Source organism: Macaca mulatta, chromosome 19, assembly GCF_049350105.2.
Source record: "Macaca mulatta isolate MMU2019108-1 chromosome 19, T2T-MMU8v2.0, whole genome shotgun sequence".
Lineage (NCBI taxonomy): Eukaryota > Metazoa > Chordata > Mammalia > Primates > Cercopithecidae > Macaca > Macaca mulatta.
This window is the reverse complement of record NC_133424.1, coordinates 54,499,939-54,522,482: the sequence shown is the minus strand read 5'-3', so window position 1 is coordinate 54,522,482 and position 22,544 is coordinate 54,499,939. Positions and strand designations below refer to the sequence as shown.

The 22,544-nt window shown below is 43.0% G+C and overlaps 1 protein-coding gene across 1 annotated transcript; it reads left to right on the top strand.

Annotated features, from left to right (window-relative positions):
- The first annotated feature begins 728 nt into the window (after positions 1–728).
- On the top strand, positions 729–20,495 carry LOC723091 (pregnancy-specific beta-1-glycoprotein 7-like). Its single transcript, XM_077979914.1, has 7 exons — positions 729–840; positions 4,320–4,490; positions 5,771–6,130; positions 11,740–12,018; positions 13,497–13,790; positions 14,170–14,424; positions 18,190–20,495. Exons 1-7 carry the CDS (start codon positions 729–731, stop codon positions 18,255–18,257), a joined length of 1,539 nt encoding a protein of 512 aa, XP_077836040.1. The 3' UTR covers positions 18,258–20,495.
- Positions 20,496–22,544: the final 2,049 nt, after the last annotated feature.

The window sequence follows — 22,544 nt, the reverse complement described above, 5'->3', positions numbered from 1 at the left end:
ACTGTCTGGCTCAGGGGCATAAATGCTCTGTTATTATGGAGAAAGAAGATGTTTTGAACATTCTCACCATTCACCTGTCCACCTCTCACACCCGTCGACCTCTCAAACCTCTTGCCCACTCCTGGATTTCTTTCTTAATTGACTGAGCTCTATTTCTGTCCCTCATCCATTTCAACATGTGGTGGGTCCAGGTGGTGGCTTCTACCCATGATTTTGTTTAAAAACAAAAAAAAGAGACAGTCAAAATTACTTTCCCTGACACCTCTTTTAACTGATCTCCACCTGCAGCCCCAAGATCATTACCAGCAGCATCTAGACACTTTTTTTGGTAGTTAGATGCTTTCCATCTCTCATTAGGAAATGTGACCCTCTCCACGCTGCATAAAGATTTCCCAGTAGAAATGAACACAGAGATACTGCCTGTGTGTTCGCAAAGGAAATGGTTTCTAGAAGAACATATGAAAGCTGCAATTATAGAAAAGACCACACAAAACATATATTATGTAGATGACTCTCACAATTTCTTTAAGAGATACATTGTAAAACATCACCTTAATAATTATTCTAGAAGAATAAAGCGTGCATACTGTTTTCTTAAATAAATTTTGATAAAATGGTTCCTTCCATGTGCCTAGGATGGGCCTCTAAACAAAATTCTCCATTTTCAGAGGCAATGCCTGACAGGATGACATGGACTTAGGCCTGATATGCAGCCATTCCTGTCTACCATGACCCTGCTGCAGAACAGTATCAGCCCAGGGCCCAAATCTCCTGCTGAAGAGCTGAGTGAGAAAATTGAATATCTAAAGCTTCTTACCTTTATCCACTCCACTGCAATGGGTACCAGTGCAGTCCATTTGCCCCTGAGGACATCCACCTGCTGGTCTTTGGCTTCTAAGAGTCAGACCTCACTGGCTTCTCTGAGTCTCAGCTGTTTTCACTCTACTGAGTGATGTACACAGCTAACCTGACAACATTGTGCCCCAAAGCAATGTTTTCTGTGTCCCTCATTATGGAGCTCACTGTCCCTCACCACATGGGTAAGTGCTTCCAGGGTCTCTCAATTCCTCAGCACATATTTTAACACAGTTCCTCAGCAAAGGAAGTGATGATAATTTACCTACTTTGATAAAATTCCTGAAAAGATCCCTAGACTGCAAAATTTCAGTCAAAAGAAGACAGAAAATGCTTTCTAATTGCAAAACATTGGCCTCCTTGCTTTTCAAAAAAGTATCCTTGAAAGAGCCAAAATAATTTTGCAAAAATAAATTGCAGAACTTAAACTTTCTTATTTGAAATCTCACAAAACATTACAACTATTAAAAACAGAGGCTGCTGGCATAAGAATACAAATAGGGACCAAAGGGATACAATTGAGAGTCCAGAAATAAACCCTCACCCTCATAGTTCATTGCTCTTGCATAAGGGTGTCAAGATAATTTAATGGAGGAACAATCATCCTCTCAAATAACGGTGCAGAAACAACTAGATAACCACATGCAAAACAATAAACTTAGAGAACTATGCTTTCAACCATATCAAACAATTATCTAAAAATGGATCAGTGAGTTAATTATAAGATATATAACCATAAAAACATCTTAGAAAAAGACATAGGGGTAAAACTTAATGACCTCAAATGTGCAATGCATTCTCAAGTATGACCCAAATGCATGAGACACAAAAAGGAAAAACAGATAAACTGGGCTAAAGACGCAAGCCTTTTATGCATCAAAGGATATTATCAAGAAAATAAAAAGACCAAACACAGAATGACACATAACAGTTGCAAATCACTCAGACAATGGTTTCATGCCCAGAATATATAAAGAACGGCTACAACTCAATAACAAAAAGACAAACCCCCCAATTTATATAAATGGGCCAAAGGACTCAAATAGACTTTTCTTCAAAGAAGATATGCAAATCATCAAGAGGAACATGAAAAGAAACTCAACATCATTAGTCATTAGGAACATACAAAGTCAAAGCCACAATGAGATACCACACTACACCTACAAATATGGCTACCGTTCTTTTAAAATGTTAAATAACAAGTGAAAGCCTTATGTAGAATTTGGAATCCTCATGCACTGCTGGTGAGATTATAAAAAGCTACAACCACTAGGAGAAACAGTTGTGCTGCTCCTCAAGAAGATAATCATAGAATTCTCATACGGAATAGCATCCATTCCTAGGTATATACCCAAAGAATTGAATCCAGGGACTCAAACAGGTACTTACCTAGGATGTTGATTGCAGCATTATTCACAAAAGATAAAATATGAAAACAATCCAAGTGTTCATCAACACATAAATAAACAAATGTGGTGACACATACAATGGAATGTTAATCTGCCATAAAGAGGAATGAAGGTCTGACATCCACTGGAACATGCAGGGACTTTGGAAACATTATGCTAAGTGACATATGTCAGAAACAAAATAACATATATCTATAATTCCATTTATATGAAACATCAAGAATAGGCAAATTCATAGAGACAGAGTAGAGATGATCAAGGTCTAGGGTGGAAAATACAGGGAGTTATTATTGTTTCAAAGATACAAAGTTTCAGTTTAAAATGATAAAATTTTTCTCAGAAAAATAGTGGTGATGGTAACTGAACACTGTGTATGTGGCTAATTCCACCTGATTGCACATTTTGAAGTGGTTAGTATAGCACATTATTCACAGAACTGTGAAAAATTGATTTCCATTATTTAATTCACCCAGGCTAAGGTGTTTGTTACGGCAGCTGAAGCCCATGAATACATCATCTGAACCAGTGTTTTCAATGACATATATCACTCTTTCAATCAAGTTAGCTGGAAGCTCCTGTGCCCAGAAGAAGCAGAGGTCCCAAAACAAGAGCTCCAGCAGGGGTTCAACCAGCACAGGTCTCATAGGGCAGCCTTGATGTCAGGCCCTGGATGGCACGTGAGGCTATAGTGATACAACCACAACGTGAAAGTGTAAGTGTTTTTACTACTTACAGACACTGGGGAGCACTCAGCACACCTGGAGACCACAGATACAGAGGTCAGTGAGACCAGGCAGGGAGGAGAGAAGAGACCGGTAAGCCAATGATTTTGGTAAGTTCAGGTGTTATCTGACAGGTTTCCAGCAGGGAGTTTTAATGGATGTGTTTAAAGCAAGCAGCAAACACTGGGACCAGGAGATCATGCTGTGACTGAGAAGCGGTCACTTTAAATGTAAGGACAAATATCGGATTTATCAGTTTAAAGAAAGCAGCTGGAGAGAGGGGAGCCCAGCACACCAAGCAGAAGAGATGACTCTAAGATTTTATCTCTGGTCAACAACTGGACCCACTTGAACCAGATACAGTATGGAAAAGTGCCATGGTGACCCAGGCCTGCCTCTGATGTGAGGCAAATAAACATACACCTTAAAAAATGAATGCCAAGGTAACATGACACTATGAGCACTCATGACATTCATGGACACCAGCAGGGTGTGATACCATGCCCTGGAGTCAGAATCCTGGGTTCTGGTCCCTGGGAATGAGAAAATGAAAATGACTTGTCCCTAATCCCCTGGCTTTGATCCTCCTGCCCTGGTGGACACCAAAGATGGTCAAGAAGAAATGAGAAACCCTGAGCCCCAGCTCAGCCACCAGACCCCAGGGAGCAATAGAGTGACTGAGAACTGTCTCTTTGATCATGGGACTCACAGCCCCTACTGAGCAACCAGCACAGGCCTCTCCTCCCAAGAGGCATGAGAGATTCACCCTGCACACCTCCAGGAAGGACACTTTCCTCTGGGACACTTTCCCAGGTCCTGAATGTCCATCCTTGGAAGCTGCAGCCAAGCTAGACACAATTAGAGAAAGGAAGGGTCCCTGTCACCAGGCGACACACAGCTCACCCACAGCACAATGGGGTGTACCTGTGACAGGAACCTGGTGCAGCTCCAGCCTCCTGCACTGAAGGGGAGAGCCAGATGGGGATGAAAGAGGGCATAGGGCATGAATGTGCACCTCAAACCAGAGCCATTGGGACAGCAGGAGGCTGAGACCCAGGACTGTGCTTGCCCAACCTACAGGGTATGTGTGTGACTGTGTGTGTCTCTTTTGTGTGTGTGTTTGTGTTTCTGGATATAGTGTGCATTGAAGTTTGGTGACAGAATCACTGCTGAAAAAGGCAGAGGCCTCCACAATTCCCAGGGACCTGACACACACACAAAAGGTAAAAGAGAAGGAGGGACAAGGAGGCAGGACTGAGAGGGGAGGGGACAGAGAGGTGTCCTGGGCTCAGACTCCACCCATGAGCCAGAGAAGTGCTCCTGCCCCGGAAAGAGGCTCAGCACAGAAGGAGGAAGGACAGCACAGCTGACAGCTGTGCTAGGAAAGATTCTGGATCCCAGGCTTATCTCCACACAGGAGAACACACAGGCAGCACAGGCCATGGGGCCCTCTCAGCCCCTCGCTGCACACTGCATATCACCTGGAAGGAGCTCCTGCTCACAGGTGAGGAGAGAACTTCCTCGGAGAGGACAGGAGGAGGAAGCAGAATGATTGGATGGATTTTCCTGGAGAGGATGGGGTTCTAAGAAATAACAGAAGAAAGTACTTTGGGAGGCTGAGGTGGGTGGATCATGAAGTCAGGAGTTCAAGACCAGTCTGGTCAACACAGTGAAGCCCCGTCTCTACTAAAAATACAAAAAATTAACCAGGTGTGGTGATGGGCTCCTGTAATCCTAGCTACTTGGGAGGCTGCGGCAGGAGATTTACATGAACCTGGGAGGCAGAGGTTGCAGTGAGCCAAAATCATGACAATTCACAACAGACTAGGTGACAGTATGAGACTGTCTCAAAAAAAAAACAAACAAAAAAAAAAAAAAAAAAGAAAGAAAGGAAAGGAAAAGAAGAAACAAAAACAGAAAAGAAGGCTCTGTTGGAGCCTGGATAGGGGAAAATACACCAGAGAGGGACAGGGGTCAAAACAGGAAAATCACATTGAACTGGAATTGGTAATAGGTAGGAAAATCTCAAGTGTTCTGTTCTCCTGGTTAATCAACACTGGACACCACATTTTGAAAAATGATAATAACGATTATCAGATGACACTTCAAATGAAAATATAAGCATTGCATGAAACACTGTCCTCAGCAAAAAACCTCAACAATTGGTGAAAGAAAAAAAACACCCCAGGCATGGAGGGACCTGGGAACTTTCTCATCTACAGGAGTCTGCAGCCTGTTCCAGGCACTGGGGTGCAACCAAGATCCTAAAAGTCCCTGTCCTCAGGGAGCTCACGCTGTCATGGGAAGGAAGACAGACATGCAAAGAGATCTAGAATGTGAGGTCAGGTGTTGACAAGAGCTCCGGGGGGAGCAGAGCAGGGAAAGGTCAGAAATAGAAGATCCAGGGTCTCTGAAGGAGGTGTCAGGAAAGAAGTGTAAGGATGCCCTGATGTGAGCAGGACCTGAGGGTGGTGTGGAGGGAGGCATGAAGATCCCTGGGGAAGAGGATTCCAAACAGAAATATGACAAGGTAAGAAGGGTTGAAGAAATGGGGGTCATGCTGCTGACGTTGACCCAGTAGGACAGTAGTTCACACACACACACACACACACAAAAGGGGTGTATGTGTGTGTCCTACTGTCATACTGGGGTGCTGTGTGTGTTTGTATGTGTGTGTGTGTCTTCAAGACTGAAGATTGAAGAGATCTTCTCAGGACCCAGAGTCCCATTTTTCACCCCCATATATACGTCGCAATATTGACTGATGCTCTCTCCACGTCCTAGCATCACTTTTAATCTTCTGGAACCCGCCCACCACTGCCCAAGTCACGATTGAAGCCCAGCCAACCAAAGTTTCTGAGGGGAAGGATGTTCTTCTACTTGTCCAGAATTTGCCCCAGAATCTTATTGCCTACATCTGGTACAAAGGGCAAAAAACGGACTTCCACCATTACATTACATCATATGTAATAGATGCTGAAACAATTATAGTTGGGCCTGCATACAGTGGACGAGAAACAGTATATTCCAATGCATCCCTGCTGATCCAGAATGTCACCCAGAATGACACAGGATCCTACACCATTCAAATGATAAAACAAGGTGATAAGACTAAAGGAGTAATTGGACATTTCACCTTATACCGTGAGTGATTCCACATGATCCCTGGGTGTTGGGGGGCGGGGTCACTTCTACTTTACACCAACAGGATGGTCAGGCCTAGACGGTGCCTGTGTCCCTCTCTGCATTATGTCGCATGTTGGTGTTTTGGCATTTAGTGGAGGACACACACAGAGGAGACAAACTATAACAGATCAGAATTCCTTTCCTGCCTCCAAACCCTGTAGACACTTGCTGCACAGGAAGGACAGTCTGAAGGGAGGGTGCTCAGCAAGAGATGAATCTCAGCCAAGCACCTCATGCCCTCTTCATAAACTAGATCCTGAGAAAGACCCTGGAGAACTGAGTAGGGCTTTGCCTAAGAGGCCCCCAGAGATACTCTCAGAAAAGCTCAGCCCTGGAGGCCTCAACCCCAGACCCGTCCCTAAATCCTTACTCCAGATAAAGCTGAGGAGGCTGTACCAAGGCTGGGTTGTGGCAGGGCTTACTGGGACCAAGGATTCACCAGGCGTCTGAGGACTGTGTCTCCAGGAGCTGCTCACTGCCAGGGCTCAGTCCTCAGATCCTCATCTGGGCAGGACAGAGCTTTCTTCACCTGACACTCAGAGTGGAGAGGACAGAAAGACAAGCTTTATAGGCCATCAGCCAACTGCTTTGCGAGTCAATGTCCCCAGAAGCAGAAACAGAAGAGAGAAAATGTACCTGGCAGCAGCTTATCCACAGGGATCTGACCTAAAGGTGCTCTCTCATGGAAGTGAGTAATAATGAATGCTGTTTATGTGAACACTTCCACTGTGCCAAACATTAGGTCAGGGGACTGTGAAAAATTTACAATTTATTCACAGATAGCATGAAAAGCCACAGTTCATTTGCAATTTAGCTTATTTGACTGAGAGAAAACTGAGACACAGGAAGGCACAGTCACTGAACCAGAGTCACACAAACACAAAAGGCAGATCAGGGTCACATGAGGTCTGTCTGCAGCCACAGGCCCATCCTCTACTCCACCAGAAGTGAGGGCTTAATGGGTTCCAATGACCCCATAGTCATTCATTGGCTCAAATCCTCTCTTCTTAGGCATCCAAACCTCAAAGGAGTGAGAGCAAATGGTCAGCTGATTAGTCTGCACTCCAGAACTAAATCACCTACCTCAACTGTCAGAGTCAGTGCAAAAAATGTCCAGGCCTCCCCCTCAGATCTTAACCCCTATCACTGAACCTGAAATCCTGTGTTTCCGAAAGTGTCCATGTCACTGCCATGACAGGATAAAAGAGAGGACCTTGTTTTCATTCCCCACTCACACCCCGCACCAGCACAGGCCCAGTGAGAGACACACACTCAGGAGCTCTCACATAACAAATGAAGGAATTGAATGAAGAAATGAATGATCCATAACTTCTTTAGACTGGATCTTGGATGCAGGATCCTAGGAGGTCTAGCCACACCTGTCCCTTGTCATTCAGAGGCTGACATCCATGTTTCATCCCCCACTAACTCTTGCCCCTAAAGCCAACCCATCTCATGTAACTCTGAAGCCCTTTGGTCACTGGAGGGTTTTCAGGCCTGATCCTGGCCTGTGGAACTGGGGACACCTGGTCCCTGGGGTCTCTGAAGTCACTGTAGGCCCCACTGTTCACTGCCATGCTGTCTCTGCCTCTCTCTGCTTCTCTGTGTCCCTCATCTTCCTCCCGCTTCATTCTAACTGGCAAGCCCTGCCCTGCACAGCTTCTTCCTCCACCCCTAGGCCTTCCCCAGACACTCCCTCTAACTAGGTTAATTGTTCTGTTCCCTTCCTGCTAACACTGTGGCCTGGCCCACCTCCCAGGAAACAGGAAAGGCACAGAAATGACCTGGAGTTGCCACTCCTGCCAAGTTTCATCTTGAGCCAATGTCCCCAGGTCACTAAGAGAAGAAGCTTCCACTGTATCCCCATTCAGGGCTCTGTCCTTTTGTGAGGCTGTTTTGTGGACAAGACCATGGGACAGGGATAGGCAGCTCCTCCATCCACTCTTATAATTCCCAGACAAGTTCTTCTGGCCTCGTGCACAAACAAAACCAATTTATCCAGATAGTGATTTGCAGTAAAGAAATATTTTAATGACTCCAAGTGTGCCAAACAGGAGGATGGAGGTTTATTATTACTTAAATCAGACTCCCTAGTGGATCAGGGGTTAGAGATTTTCAAGGATAGTTTCAGGGGCACAGGACTAAAAAATGGGTACTGCTGACTGTTTGGGGATGGAATCATGAGGGCGGAGGGAAATGATCTGTTTGTGCTTGAATCCACCTCTAGGTGGGGACCATGTGACTGGCTGAGCCATTAGTCATGGGTATGGATGAGGTCAGCGGGTTTCCAGAATGCAAAGAATGAGAAACATCTCAAAAGACCAATCTCAGGTTCTACAATAGTGATGTTATCTATAGGAGCAAATAGATACAAATTTTGTAAACTCTGGGCAAATGACATTTGAGCAGTAAGGGATTATAGAAACTGTGCCTCCATTTTAGCAGAATTCAGTTCCCTCCTACAATCTTATTCTCATGGTCTTTCACCAGTTTTACAAAGGCAATCCCTGGGCAAAAGAAGGGTATTAGTGTTATGGAGGAACTATTATCATTCTTGCTTCAAAGTTAAACCATAAATTAAATTCTTCCCATGGTTAGCCTGGCCTATGTCCAGGAATGAGTGAGGACAGCCAGCCTGAGACTCGATGCCAGATGGAGTCAGCCATGCTAGTTTGCTGTCACTGTTGTAATCTTTGCACTGACTCACCAGGGTGTCAGAGGCTGGGCAGGCCTGCAGTCTCCAAAGCCCATGGGCTGATTTCACCCATTTCACTCACGACTCCATCCACAACCTACTATGGAGCTCACATTCTCCAGTCACTTCCTAGAGACTTCTGGTTTCCTGTCAGCCATATAACAGGCTTGAAATTTGTCACTCGGTTCTAACAGTAAGTAAACAACGGAAAACTCAAAAGTCAACAACTCGTTAAAATCCCTCAGAGATGGCCGGCACAGTGGCTAACAACTGTAATCCCAGCACTTTGGGAAGCCAAGGCGAGCGGATCACGAGGTCAGGAGATTGAGACCATCCTGGCAAACACAGTGAAACGCCATCTCTACTAAAAATACAAACAAATTAGCCAGGTGTGGTGGCGGGCACCTGTAGTCCTAGCTACTGAGGAGGCTGAGGCAGGAGAATGGCATGAACCCGGGAGGTGGAGCTTGCAGTGAGCCAAGATCTTGCCACTGCATTGCAGCCTGGACAACAGAGTGAGACTCCATCTCAGAAAAAAAAGGAAAACGAAAAACTTGCTGTTAGAGAAATGAAGAATGTTTTTGATGCCTAGTGGTAGAATGCACACAGCTGAGAAAAGAATCCCTAACTTGAGGATGTGTCAATAGAAACTTCCAAAACTGAAAAAGGAAAGTTCAAAAGGAGTGGGGGAAAAAAATGGAACAATATATCCCACTTCATATTTAACATTTTGTATTGACAATAGCAATTTTTAAATTTTGTAGTTGTGGTACAACCTCCAAGGCTGTAACTTACACATAATGGGAATACTGGTGGTTTCGGGGACCTGTTGGAGGTGGCCAGGGCGTGCTATCTGATGGTTTTACAGCCTGTGCCACATACGATTGTTTCCTCCTGATGATGCCATTTTCATAAGTTGGGGTTCTTTGTGTGGGGGACACATGAGCCACTGGCATCTCACTTAGACTCTTCCTGATTCACACAAACTTAAACTCTAGTTGTATTTCCTGAGGTTAAGAGAAAACGAAGAAAGCATTTCACATACCTGTTTTGGGCTCTTCCCCATTTTTCCTAACTCTGCACAGAAATTAGAAACAGGGATTTCTTACTATATTTACTAACATAACACATATCACTTCTTTTAATTCGGCATCATTCCTCCCTTTATGTAATTGACACACTGACCAGGTCTGTCCCTTTAACGGGACTCTCTCTACTTAAGGAGTTGCTAATTTCAAATCACTTTTGGCATCTTTCTTTGAGCATAATGTGATCCTGTTGGAATTCACCCCACACCTAAACCTTAATTTGGTATCAAGATAAATATTACTAATAGCAATCCATCTCAGATGTTTGGACCATCAGTAAAAATTTCCACTTATGACAACATTTTAATGTTTCCTCCAAATCTTTTTTTGTTTCGTTACTAGAGTCACAACATAACATGACGTCTAAACTCTTGAAAACTTTTAATGGGAAAATTACAGTACTACAAATTGAGCATCCCAAATCCAGAAATCTAAAATCTGAAATGCTCCAGAATCCAACACTTCTGACCACTGATGTGATACTAAAAAGAAGTGCTCACAGGAGCATTTTGGATTTAAAATTTTTCACATTTCGGATGCTAACCCAGTACATCTACCATAAATATTCCAAAATAAATAAAAAAGTTAGAATCCAAAAACCTTGGTTTTAAGCTTTCTGCATAAGGAACACTTTATCTGTATGAACTATAGGCATAAAACTGTACAGGAGATCTCTAGAACCTCCTCATCCTGTATAACTGAACAGCACAGCCATGGAACAATGCCCTATTCCCCCGACCACAGCTCCTGGAAACTACTATTCTACTGTATGATTCACTCTGGAATCCACTGAGATAAGCTACATAGAGTAGTCTAACTCCTAGAATTAGAGAGTAGAATGTCTAATGAGAGAAAGTATCTGCAAGACTTCTTCCCACATATTGCTCTAATAGCCAGCAAACACATATGGTCCATGAGGGCCAGACTGCTGTCATCAGTTCATGTCCGCCCTTTCTACCATTCAGTTCTGCGTTTGCAAACATCTACATGTATTTCTAGAAAGATATACATGGTCCTCACCTGCCCTCTACAGGGGGAAGGGAATATCATGGATGCAGAACAGCGAACATGGTCTTGGTCCAAAGCTCTCAGCTCTTGCCTGTCCCCTTCACTCTTTGTAGGTTATTCCTTGGACTCTGCTCTATCTTTAGTGGTCACTGGCTCAAGTCACTTACTATGAGACAGCTGGGAAAACCGCCCCACCTTGTGGCTCCATTGCCTGGTGACTGAACTGACCTCCAGGCTTGACTCTGGTCTCCCCTGTGTTATTTCTGCTCAAGTACCCAGTCCCAGGCCAGGCTTCCCAGTACTCAAAGGGTTTAAGGACAATGGGAACTTTCATCATGCATCTCTAAGATCCCCTTGGAAAGGGAAGTTGCAGAGAAAACATACCTTGGGGGCAAAGTAAGACTGAAACCAAGAAGATTCCAGCAATGCATGCTCCAGGTGAGGACCGCAAGGTGGGCCAGGCAGGCAGTTGGAGAGGGAGGGACTTAGAGAGGCACCTGGGGCTGTGACTGCTGGTCCCATGTTTTTCCATGACTCAATGCTGCTGCTCAATTCACACTTGAGAAAGTCTGTGCTTCTTCCACATACAGAAGGCAGCCTCACAATCTCTGAACCCTCAGATTGCCATGCATCTGTCTTGTAACACACACATCTGCCATGGGCTTTTTAGGACTTGAGTGGGCTGAGAGGTGGGAAAGACCATCTCTGATTGAAAAATGTCTTTGGAGGAATCAAAGGTGCCACACAGGGCAATCTTCTCTCTGTTATCTGCACAGTGGAGACTCCCAAGCCCTACATCTCCAGCAGCAACTTAAACCCCAGAGAGGCCGTGGAGACTGTGATCTTATCCTGTGATCCTGACACTCAGGATGTAAGCTACCTGTGGTGGATAAATGGTCAGAGCCTCCCTATCAGTCGCAAGTGGCAGCTGTCTGGAAACAACAGGACCCTCGTTCTATTTGGTGTCACAAAGGATACTGCAGGACCCTATGAATGTGAAATGAAGAACCCAGTGAGTTCCAGCCGCAGTGACCCAGTCACCCTGAATCTCCTCTGTGAGTATCTTCTGTTCCTCTGTGAGCCAGGCTGCCATCCCAAATACACATGGCCAGAGGCCAGGCCTCCCAGTCCCTCTCAGGTCCAAGAACAGAGACCTTTAAACCTAGACATCAAAGCTGGCCATGATGACTAAGAGTAGGCTTAGGCTTGATCGACAATGGGAGAGAAGAGGCTGCTCCTGTCATGGGAGATTCAGGGTCCACAGGTTATATGGGAGAAACAGGTGAATGTCTCAAGCTCCAGATCAGTGAACACAGCAGGGATTTGGCTGGGACTTCAGTGTAGTGACCTAGTTCACAGGGTCACCGTGGCTCCTCCACAGGCCAGGATTTTCCCTTCCCTCTGACAACATCAGCTGTGACTTTATTTTCTGCTCAAGATGGCCTAGATACCCCCACCATTTCTTCTTCATACACCTATTACTATCCAGTGGAAGTCCCCAAGCTCTCCTGCCTCACAGACTCTCACCCACTGGCAGAGCAATCTTGGCTGATTGATGGGAAGTTCCAGCAATCAGCAAAAGTGTTCTTTATCCCCCAAATCACTAAAACATATAGAATGGCCTATGTCTGTTTCATCCATAACTCAGCTACTGATGGAACAAATCTCATCATTAAGAACATCATAGTTCCTGGTAAGTGGATCCAGGGAGCATTGGCCATATGTTTTCCAGTGAAGTCTATCTGGCTATCAAGGAAGAACCACCTGCCCTCTGCAGAGGGAGAAGGAAATAAATAACCCAGGACAGGGAATATGTTTCTGCTCCAAAACGACCAGCTTTTGCCTGTCCCCTTCACTCTTTCTAGATCATTCCTTACACTCTGTTCTATTTTTGGAGGTCACTGGCTCAAGTAAGTCATCATGAAACACCTGCAAAAAATTACCCCACCTTGTACCTCCACTGCCCCAGGACTGAACTGACCTCCAGGTTTGACTCTGGTCTCTCCTGTCTTATTTCTGCTGAAACATCCAGTCCCAGGCCAGGCTGTTCAGTATCTTAGGGTTTCAGGACAATGGCAAGTCCCGTTATTACTCATCTCTAGAATGTCCTTGGAAATGGAAGCTGCAGAGAAATCACATCTAGGGGGGCAAAGTAGGATGGAATTTGGAAGGGACCCAGCAGTTGCACATTCCAGGTAAGGAATCCAAGGTGAGCCAGCCAGTCAGTGGATTAGAGAGGGACTGGGAGGTGTACCAGGACCTGTGACTCCCACTGACATGTTTGTCCATGACCCAACACTGCTGCTAAATTCACACTTCAGAAAGTCTGTGCTTCCCTAAGACAGAGCAGGCAGCCTCATAGTCTTTGAGCCCTTAGATCATCATACATCTGTCTTGTGACACACGCACCAGCTATTGACTTTCAAGGACTCGGGTGGGCTGAGAGGTGGGAGATGCCAACTCTGATTGAAGGATGTCTGTGGAGGAATCAAAGGTGCCACACAGGACAATCTTCTCTCTGTTATCCACCCAGCGGAGTTGCCCAAGCCCTACATCACCAGCAACAATTTCAACCCCATGGAGAACAAGAATGATGTATCCTTAACTTGTGTACCTAAGACTCAGGGCTACACCTACGTGTGGTGGGTAAATGGTCAGAGCCTCCCGGTCAGTCCCAGGCTAAAGCAACCCGGTAAAAACAGGATCCTCATTCTAGCCAATGTCACAAGAAATGACACAGGACCCTATGAATGTGAAATACGGGACCGAGTTGGTAGCATCTGCAGTGACCCAGTCATCCTGGATGTCCTTTTTATCTGGTTCCTCTGTGGACCAGACCACCAGCAAAAATCCAAGCCACCAGAGGCCAGGCATCTCAGTCTCTCTCAGGTTCAAATACAGACACTTTTATTTCTGGACACCAGGGCTGGCCATGACTCCCTGCCCTGGGAAAACTTGGCTAGGCACAGCCTTAAGCAAGAATATAAAGGGAGGGGCTGCTCTTGTCATGGGAGACTTGGGGTCTACAGCCTGTGATGGGAGAAACACGTGAATACCTCAGGCCTCTGCTCAGTGAAGACAGAAGGGGTTTGGCTGGGCCTTGAGGGTGTGTCTTGGCTCAGAGGGACACTGTGTCCCTTTGAGAGACCAGGCGCATCCCCTTCCCTTGGACGACAGCACCTGTGGTTTTATTCTCTTTACTCCAGATGGTCCAGACTTCCCCAGGATTTTCCCTTCATTCACGGATTACCGTTCAGGAGATAACCTCTACTTGTCCTGCTTCGCGAACTCTAACCCACCGGCAGAGTATTCTTGGACGATTAATGGGAAGTTTGTGCAATCAGGACAAGAGCTCTTTATCCCCCAAATTAGTACAAAGCATAACGGGATCTATGGTTGCTCTGCTCGTAACTCAGCCACTGGCAGGGAATGTTCCACTTTCAAGATGGTCATAGTCTCTGGTAAGTGGATCCCTGCATCATTGGCAATAGGGTTTTAGGTGGAGTCTATCTGGCTTTCAGAGAAGAGTCAGGAAAACATTTTTATTCCCAGCCTGTGTCCCATGGGCAGAAGCAAATCCTAAATTCTCCTCCTGAACCCTCTCAATTTGTCTCTACAGACTCTCTTCTTCTTGTTTCTCTGTTTTCTCATGGCTGACCTTGTGTCCAGTCTGAGAAGGGTAGGGAGGGGGCTTTGTCAGTCCTGAGCCCTATGTGGTGGAAGAGGCTTCATAGAGGGACAAGAAGGAGAGTCCTCAAGATCAAGTTGCTTCTCGCTGTCTCCAACACATCCCGTTCTGCCACATCTTTGTTTTCTTTTACTTACTCCATGTGCTACAAAGAACATCTGAGGCTTTGAAACAAGCTCACATTTTTCCCCCAAATGAGAGGAGGAAGCCCCTTGGATGAGAGAGGAGCAGCTCAGATTGCTGCATCCTCTGCTCCAGGCTTCTCCAGTGACTGGCCCTTCCTGACTCCACTGGGGTGGGTCCCACTGGGGTGGGAACAGCATGTATGGAGAAAGACCCCTGATGGCCTGTCCTGAATTCGGCTAAATTTAGCTGCCGGTTGAAATGAAGCCTAGGCTGCAGGGAAATAAGAAGAGAGGGAGCCTCGGGACAGACTCTGGAGTTGTATCCTGGCTCTGAAGTCACCAGCCATATAAGGCTGTGGGCACAGCACGTGGGACACAGCACAGAGGACAATGAGTGATGCACATTGGAGAAATAGGGAGATTCACCTCTGGGGGTCTGCATGGCAGGAAAGGGGCAATGCCAGAAAGTGTATATTTATAGAGTGTAAGACTACCAGGACACTTATATATATCTATTATAAGACTTATCATTAACTATTTCTAAGTGTGCAATTTAGTGTTGTGTAACCATCACACTATCCATTTCCAGAACTTTTTCCTTTTACCATATTAAACCTCTGTACCCAATAAACAGTAACTCTCACTCCTTTTCCCCGTAAGTCTTAGCACCCACCATTCTACTTTCTGTCTCTATGTAACTGGTTATTATATCTTTTATAAATGGAATTATAAAATAATTATCCTTTTGTGACTGGCTTATTTCAGTTAGCATAATGTCTTCAAGGTTCATCCATTTTGCACGATGTATTGGAATTTTATTCCTTGTTAAGGTTGAATAACATTTTGATGTATAGATATACCTCATTTGCCTACCCACTTATCTTTCAATGGACTTTCCGTTGTTTCCTTTTTTTTGCTATTGTGAGTAATGCTTCTCTGAACATCAATGTGCAAACATTTGTTCAAATTTCTTTTAATTCTATAGGGAGTATGTCTAGAAGTGGAATTGCTTGATCAAATGGTAATTTATTGTTTACATTTTATGAGAAACAGCCACACCACTTTTTACAGTGGCTGTAACATTTCCCATTCCCATCAGCAATGCACTAGAGCTCCAATTTTTCCATCAATTTGAAAATACTTGTTTTTATGTTGCTGTTATTATTATTGTTTATCAAAGCCATCCTAAAGTGTGTGAGATGGTGTCACATTGTGGTTTTGATTTGCATATCTCTAAGTATTCGTGACGCTGAGGAACTTTGCGTGGACTTATGGGATATTTGTATATCTTCCCTGGTGAAAACTCCGTTGTAATCCTTTGTTCATTTTTTAATTGGGTTTTTGGATGTTTGCTGTTGTTGACTTCTGGTTTTTCATGTATTCTAGAAATTAATTAGGTATCACACATATAATTTGCAAATATTTTTCTCATTTCATGGGTTCCTTTTTTACTTTCTTGATAATGTTCTTAGATATATAAAAGGTTTTGATTTTTATGAAGTCCAATTTATCCATTTTATTTGTTGCCTATTCTTTTGTTGTTACAACCAAGGAATCATTGTGAAATCCAATATCATAAAGATTTTCTTCTACCTTTTCTTCTAGGAGTGGTATAGTTTTTGCTCTTACATTTAGATCGTTGATCTATTGTGGGTTAATTTTTGTATATGGTGTTAGGTAAAGGTTCCACTCATTCTTGCCCTTGGATATCCAGCTTTCCCAATGTCATTTGGTGAGAATACTGTCCTTTCCCCATTGAACGATCTTGGCACACTCGATGAAAATCATTTGGTCATATATGCAAGTATTTCTTTCTGGGCTCTCTCTTCAATTTCATTAATTTCTATGTCCTCCTTTATGCCAGTACCACACTGTATTGGTTACTGGGGCTTTGTAGTAAATGCTGAAATCAGGAAGAGTGAGTCCTCCAGCTTCATTTTTCCTCTTCAAACTTGTTTGTCTATTTAGAGTCATGAGATTCAATATAAATTTTAGGACAGATTTTTCTTTTTCTGCAAAACTGTCACTGAGATTCTGATAGGAAGTGTATTGAATCTGGAGCTCACTTTGGGTAGCATTGTCCTCCTAACAATATTGAGTCTTCTAAATCATGAAAACAAAATGTTTTTCAATTTATTGACGTCATCATTAAGCAATATTTTATGGATTTCAGGTATAATCATTTCTCCTCTTTGGTTAAACTTATTCCTAAAATATTTTATTCTTTTTGATATTAATACAAATTAAAAATATTTTCTTAATTTCCCTTCAGATTGTTCATGGTTAGTGTATTGAAATACGACTGATGTTTGAATGATGATTTTGTATTGTGCAACATTACTGAATTCATTTATTAATTCTAATAAGTTTGTTCCATCTTTAGGATTTTCTACATGTAAGTTCAAGCTATCTGCGAACAGAAATAATTTTACTTCTTTCTTCCAATTTGAATATCTTTTTTAAAATTCTCGCCTAATTTTTCTGACTCGATTTTTCAATACTACATTGAATAGAAGTGTCAAAAGCAGCATCCTTGTCTTGTGCCTGCTCATACAGGGAAAACTTTCAGTCTTTCTCCATTGAGTATGATGTTAGTATTGGGTTTCTCACATATTGCCTTTATGCTGAGGTGGTTTAGCTTCCATTCTTTTTTTTTTTTTTTTTTTTTTTGAGACGGAGTCTCGCTCTGTCGCCCAGGCTGGAGCGCAGTGGCCAGATCTCAGCTCACTGCAAGCTCCGCCTCCCGGGTTCACGCCATTCTCCTGCCTCAGCCTCCCTAGTAGCTGGGACTACAGGCGCCGCCACCTCGCCCGGCTAGTTTTTTGTATTTTTAAAGTAGAGACGGGGTTTCACCGTGTTAGCCAGGATGGTCTCGATCTCCTGACCTCGTGATCCGCCCGCCTCGGCCTCCCAAAGTGCTGGGATTACAGGCGTTAGCCACCGCACCCGGCCTCCTTCCATTCTTAGTTAGAATGTTGTTACTGTGAAAAAACATTGAATTTCATCAAATGCTTTCATTGATTCAATCTTATTACTGATTATAGCTCTATTCATATTTTTGTGTTTTTCTAGGAATTTGTCTATTTCACCTAGGTTATCCAATTTATTGGCATACAATTATTTCCAGAAATTTCATAATCATTTTATTAGAATTGTTAGTAATCACTTCATTTCTTTTTTCTTTCTTTCTTTCTTTCTTTCTTTCTTTCTTTCTTTCTTTCTTTAAGAGAGAGAGAGACAGGCTCTCACTCTGTAGGCTAGCCCAGGCTGAAATACAGTGGTGTGATTATGGCTTACCACAGGCTCAACCTTCTGGGCTCAAGCAATTCTCCTTCTTCAGCCTCCCAAGATACTAGGAATACAGATGCATGCCAATATGCCCAGTTAATTGATTTTTGTTTCTTTTTTTGTAGAGACTGGGTCTCCCCAGGTTACCTATGCTGGTCCAAACACCTGGCCTCAAGAAATCCTCCCATTATGACCTTCCAAAGTGCTAGGATTAAACTATGACCCGTCATATTCAGACTCCATTTTCATTTCTCATTTTAGTAATTTTAATCTCTCTTTTTTCTTAGTCAGTCTACTTAATGGTCGTCAATTTTGTTGATTTTAACTTGAAGAATCAACTTTTGGTTTCATTAATTTACTCTAGTCTTTTTCCATTCTCCATTTTATTTTTATCCACTCTAATCCTTATTGTTTCCTTCATTCACTGTGCTTGGGTTTAGTTTGTTCTTCTTTCAAATGCTGAAGCATGAGGGAGCTTGCTTCATACCATTCTTTTAAAGGTTTATTGCAGTCAATGAAACAAGATGCCACACACAGGCGAACCAATGTCAGCTGCTATATTACTACCATCATCATTAGCCTTGAGGTCAAATAGTCCCAGCATCAAATCTCAGATCCACCTATTACTAGCCATACGACACCAGGAAAGATTTTACACTACTCTAAGCTTCTGTCTTTTCATCGGCAAAATGGAAATACTATCTACCTGACAGGGTTACTGTGTGAATTAAATGAAGTACAGGTAAAGCATTTAACAAAGGGCCTGGCACATAGGACGTGCCCCTCAACAGTACCTGTTTCCATATATATGTAGAAAAAGAGGTAACACATAAAACACTAGGACATGGTTCCTGACTACTTGTGAGAGAGAAAGCAAACAAACTAAGTGCAAAGAATCAAACCTGGTATGTTAGTTTTTACCAACTGAGATGCATCCAGGATGGGATTAGACATATAAGATAATTTATCAGGGAAGACACCTCTGAGGGAATGTGGGGCAGGCATGAAGGTAGTATGGGAGAACTCACAGATCCCTATGCAAAGCAGACTCCTGTGAAAAAGAAAGAGAAAGAAGTTTTAGGTATTAATACAGTTCTAAGAGAGTTTTTGCATGGCTGATGGGGAGTCCTCCAACCAGTTTCCCATTAAAGTTAAACAGAGCCTCAGAGAACTAGGCTTGCTTTCACACCCTTGCTGGGAGCCTGTGGGAAGGAAGCTTTCTGTGCAAAGGACTTGGTGAATTTGAAATGCACTGACCTGGGCCTTCTGTCAATCATGTCCCTGCCATGAAGACCCGGCAGGGTCTCATTCATGGCTACCACCACAGAGACACTGAGAAAAAGATGCAACCATGAAAAGGTGGGAAAGTGGAAAGTTCTAACGACATAGAAAATAGCAATCAGCCTTTCTCCCATCTGAAACCCTTCTGAAATATCGTGTGCTGTTGAGAATTGACAGAGGACTGATCACCAACTTAGAAACATGGTGAGAGGGGAAAAAATCTGCAAGAATATAACCATCTCCCATCAACTTTACAACAGAAATAATATATTATTTGAAGAAACAATTATAGAGTACCTCGTGTTACATGCTTGTTCCTGAGGCTTCCCCCAGTAAAATAACATCACCTCCATTCCTTGTTTTCTTTCTTTCCATGACAGCTCCTTTAGGAAGAGGATATCTATCTTGGGTTATTCCGAAACAACAACCATGATGTCATTTCTGTATTCCAGGAAGACTGGCAGGTATGATGTCCTTTTCTCTTGTCCTGTTTCCTGCAGGGCTGACTGCCATGCTTGGGAAAGGGAAAATACTTATTTGCCTGTATCTGGGACTGGATCTCCTTCCTCCACCAAACTCCTGTTTCTCAGCACTAATTCTTGCAGTTCCCTTTCTCCCTGACCTTTATGCTCCCTGTACCCCACTATCTTTTAGACATAATTATCTCCAGCCTCTGCTCATTTGTTTCTCAGATTCAAACGAGAAACACAATTTCACATTGTGAAACCCTCTTCATTATTTTTCACATCTCTCAATAGTGTAATTCTCTCCATTCCCATAAAGACCAACCACTTCTCAAAGTGTTGCTTGACTTCTGGTCTCCAGACTTTGAAACCTTCCTTGCATATGACTGCCTCATTACCTTTCTAAAATCTAGTTAATTCACTTAAACAAGAATCTCCAAGGGTCTACTCTAGCCTCTTTGTAAGTTCACATTTCTTCTATTTGCTAATCCTTCTCACTTCCTTTACCTCTACTTCCTAGTATAATTCCTCCATCTTAATCAGAACTGTCTTCCTACACATCCCTGCTCCTTCACCCATATAGACATAAAATTCTTAGTCCCAATGCTAAGCCACCCATGAGTTCCAGTTTAAAGGTCTGGAGAGGGACCCAGGCACTGGTAATTTTTAAGTCTTCCCTGACACTTCTAACATGTAACGAGGATGGAGAACTCTTGTTGTAATAGGTAGAACTTAAAACTAAATCAATGATTTTCAGCTGGAAGTACCGGAATGACCTAAGGACCTTTTTCAACATACATAAGACTGTACTTTTTTGGCCCTAATTATTAAGGGGTTACATCAAGAACTCAGTAATCCAGTTAGGAAACAGAAGCTGAATGGAAAAGCCACCTTATTTTATATGTTAAAATATATATACAAAGTGTTTTCAAATGAGTGATAAGTGATGCTAAACCTTCTCTAAATAATATTTATGGGAATTTTAATAATATGAGTATTCTAGGCTGGGCGCAGTGGCTCACGCCTGTAATCCCGGCACTTTGGGAGACAGAGGTGGGCAGATCATGAGGTCAGGAGATCGAGACCATTCTGGCTAACACGGCGAAACCTCGAATCTACTAAAAATGCAAAAACAAAATTAGCCAGGTGTGGTGGCAGGCGCCTGTAGTCCAGCTACTCCGGAGGCTGAGGCAGGAGAATGGCATCAACCTGGGAGGCGGAGCTTGCAGTGAGCATAGATCATGCCACAGCACTCCAGCCTGGGTGACAGAGCAAGACTCCATCTCAAAAAATAAAAATAAAAAAGTTTAAAAAAATGAATATTCTAAAAACTATATGAAATTTCTGGAAATCGAATATGTTATCAGTCATAGTGTCGTATGCCACAGAAGTAACTAGATTTCTATGTGAGCTGTGTCTTTACCATAATAAACCGAATAAAAATCTCATTAGATTTTTCACCAGAGTCATTTTAAATCTTTGTCATTCCCAGACAGTTGCTTTGATTCTTCCTCAAAGTATTTATATTCAGCTACAGTCCAAATTTGCTTTTTCTTCAACGAGATATATGGAAAAGACTCTGACAATGACTCTTGAATACAAGTTTCTGATAACTTCAAGATCATACCACTGGACTCTCTGAGAACTTTCAAAATTTTAATGAACAGGCTGATACCTTCATGAAATTCATGACAAAGAAGAAAAAAACCTCAGTTTTATTGTACTAAATAATCAAAACAATAACGTTTTCATAATTTTTTATTTGAAAATGTGCTGATTCTTTGAATCTTTTCTTCTCCAGATTTATGAACTTTCTCTTTTAAGCTCTTTATACTGCACAGCAATTTACTAAAGTATACTTTTGTGAACAAAAATTGAAACATTTGCTTTTGCTCCCAATATGAGTGCCCCAAAATTGGGAAACTATTCATGAGGATTCATATGCTTATAGTAATAAAGTTATCTGCACAAGTTCAATAAGAATCTTCTCTCTTTATAACAGGACACATTCAAAAACATTGGATATGTTACCAAGGCTTTGACTGGGATGTTCTATTTGACAATATACATAGAATAAACCCATAGGGAACGCAGGGAAAGTCTGAAGATGGCTTTGATTTGGCTTCCTAGTCTCAAAAGGTTTTTGAAAGTTTAATCTGAGAGTTTTATAAAACTTCTAGCAATGCAAAGTTTAAAAGGGGTGTCTATGGTCCATTGCTACACTTGCTGCACTTAGGTAAAAAATCTAGGCAAGTTCGGTGAGACTCAACGTATTTTGCAAACTAATTCATCCTACTGGAATTATCTTTTGTAAAAATAGAGACTCCTATGTAGATAAAAATTATGTTAAAAAGAAAAACTGTGGTACACCTGTTACCAAATTGAACCACTGTTCATTATCTTTGAGTATTTCTAATCCACTGGTAGACTGGACTGGACCCTGAATTCTTTTACTTTTTCCAATGCAATTTTCTCCACTGAAATCATTAAGAACAAGAACAGCTCTGTTGCTGAAGCTCTATAAGCTTGGACAGTGGACGCAGGACAGTGGGTGCAGCCCAACAAGTGAGAGCGGAAGCAGGGTGCGGCATCTCCTCACCCAGGAAGTGTAAGGGGGAAGGGAATTCTCTTTCCTAGCCAAGGGAAACCATGAAAAACACCTGGAAAATCAGTTGACTCCCAGCCTAGTACGACGCTTTACCAAGGGTCTTAGCAAATGGAACAACAGGAGATCA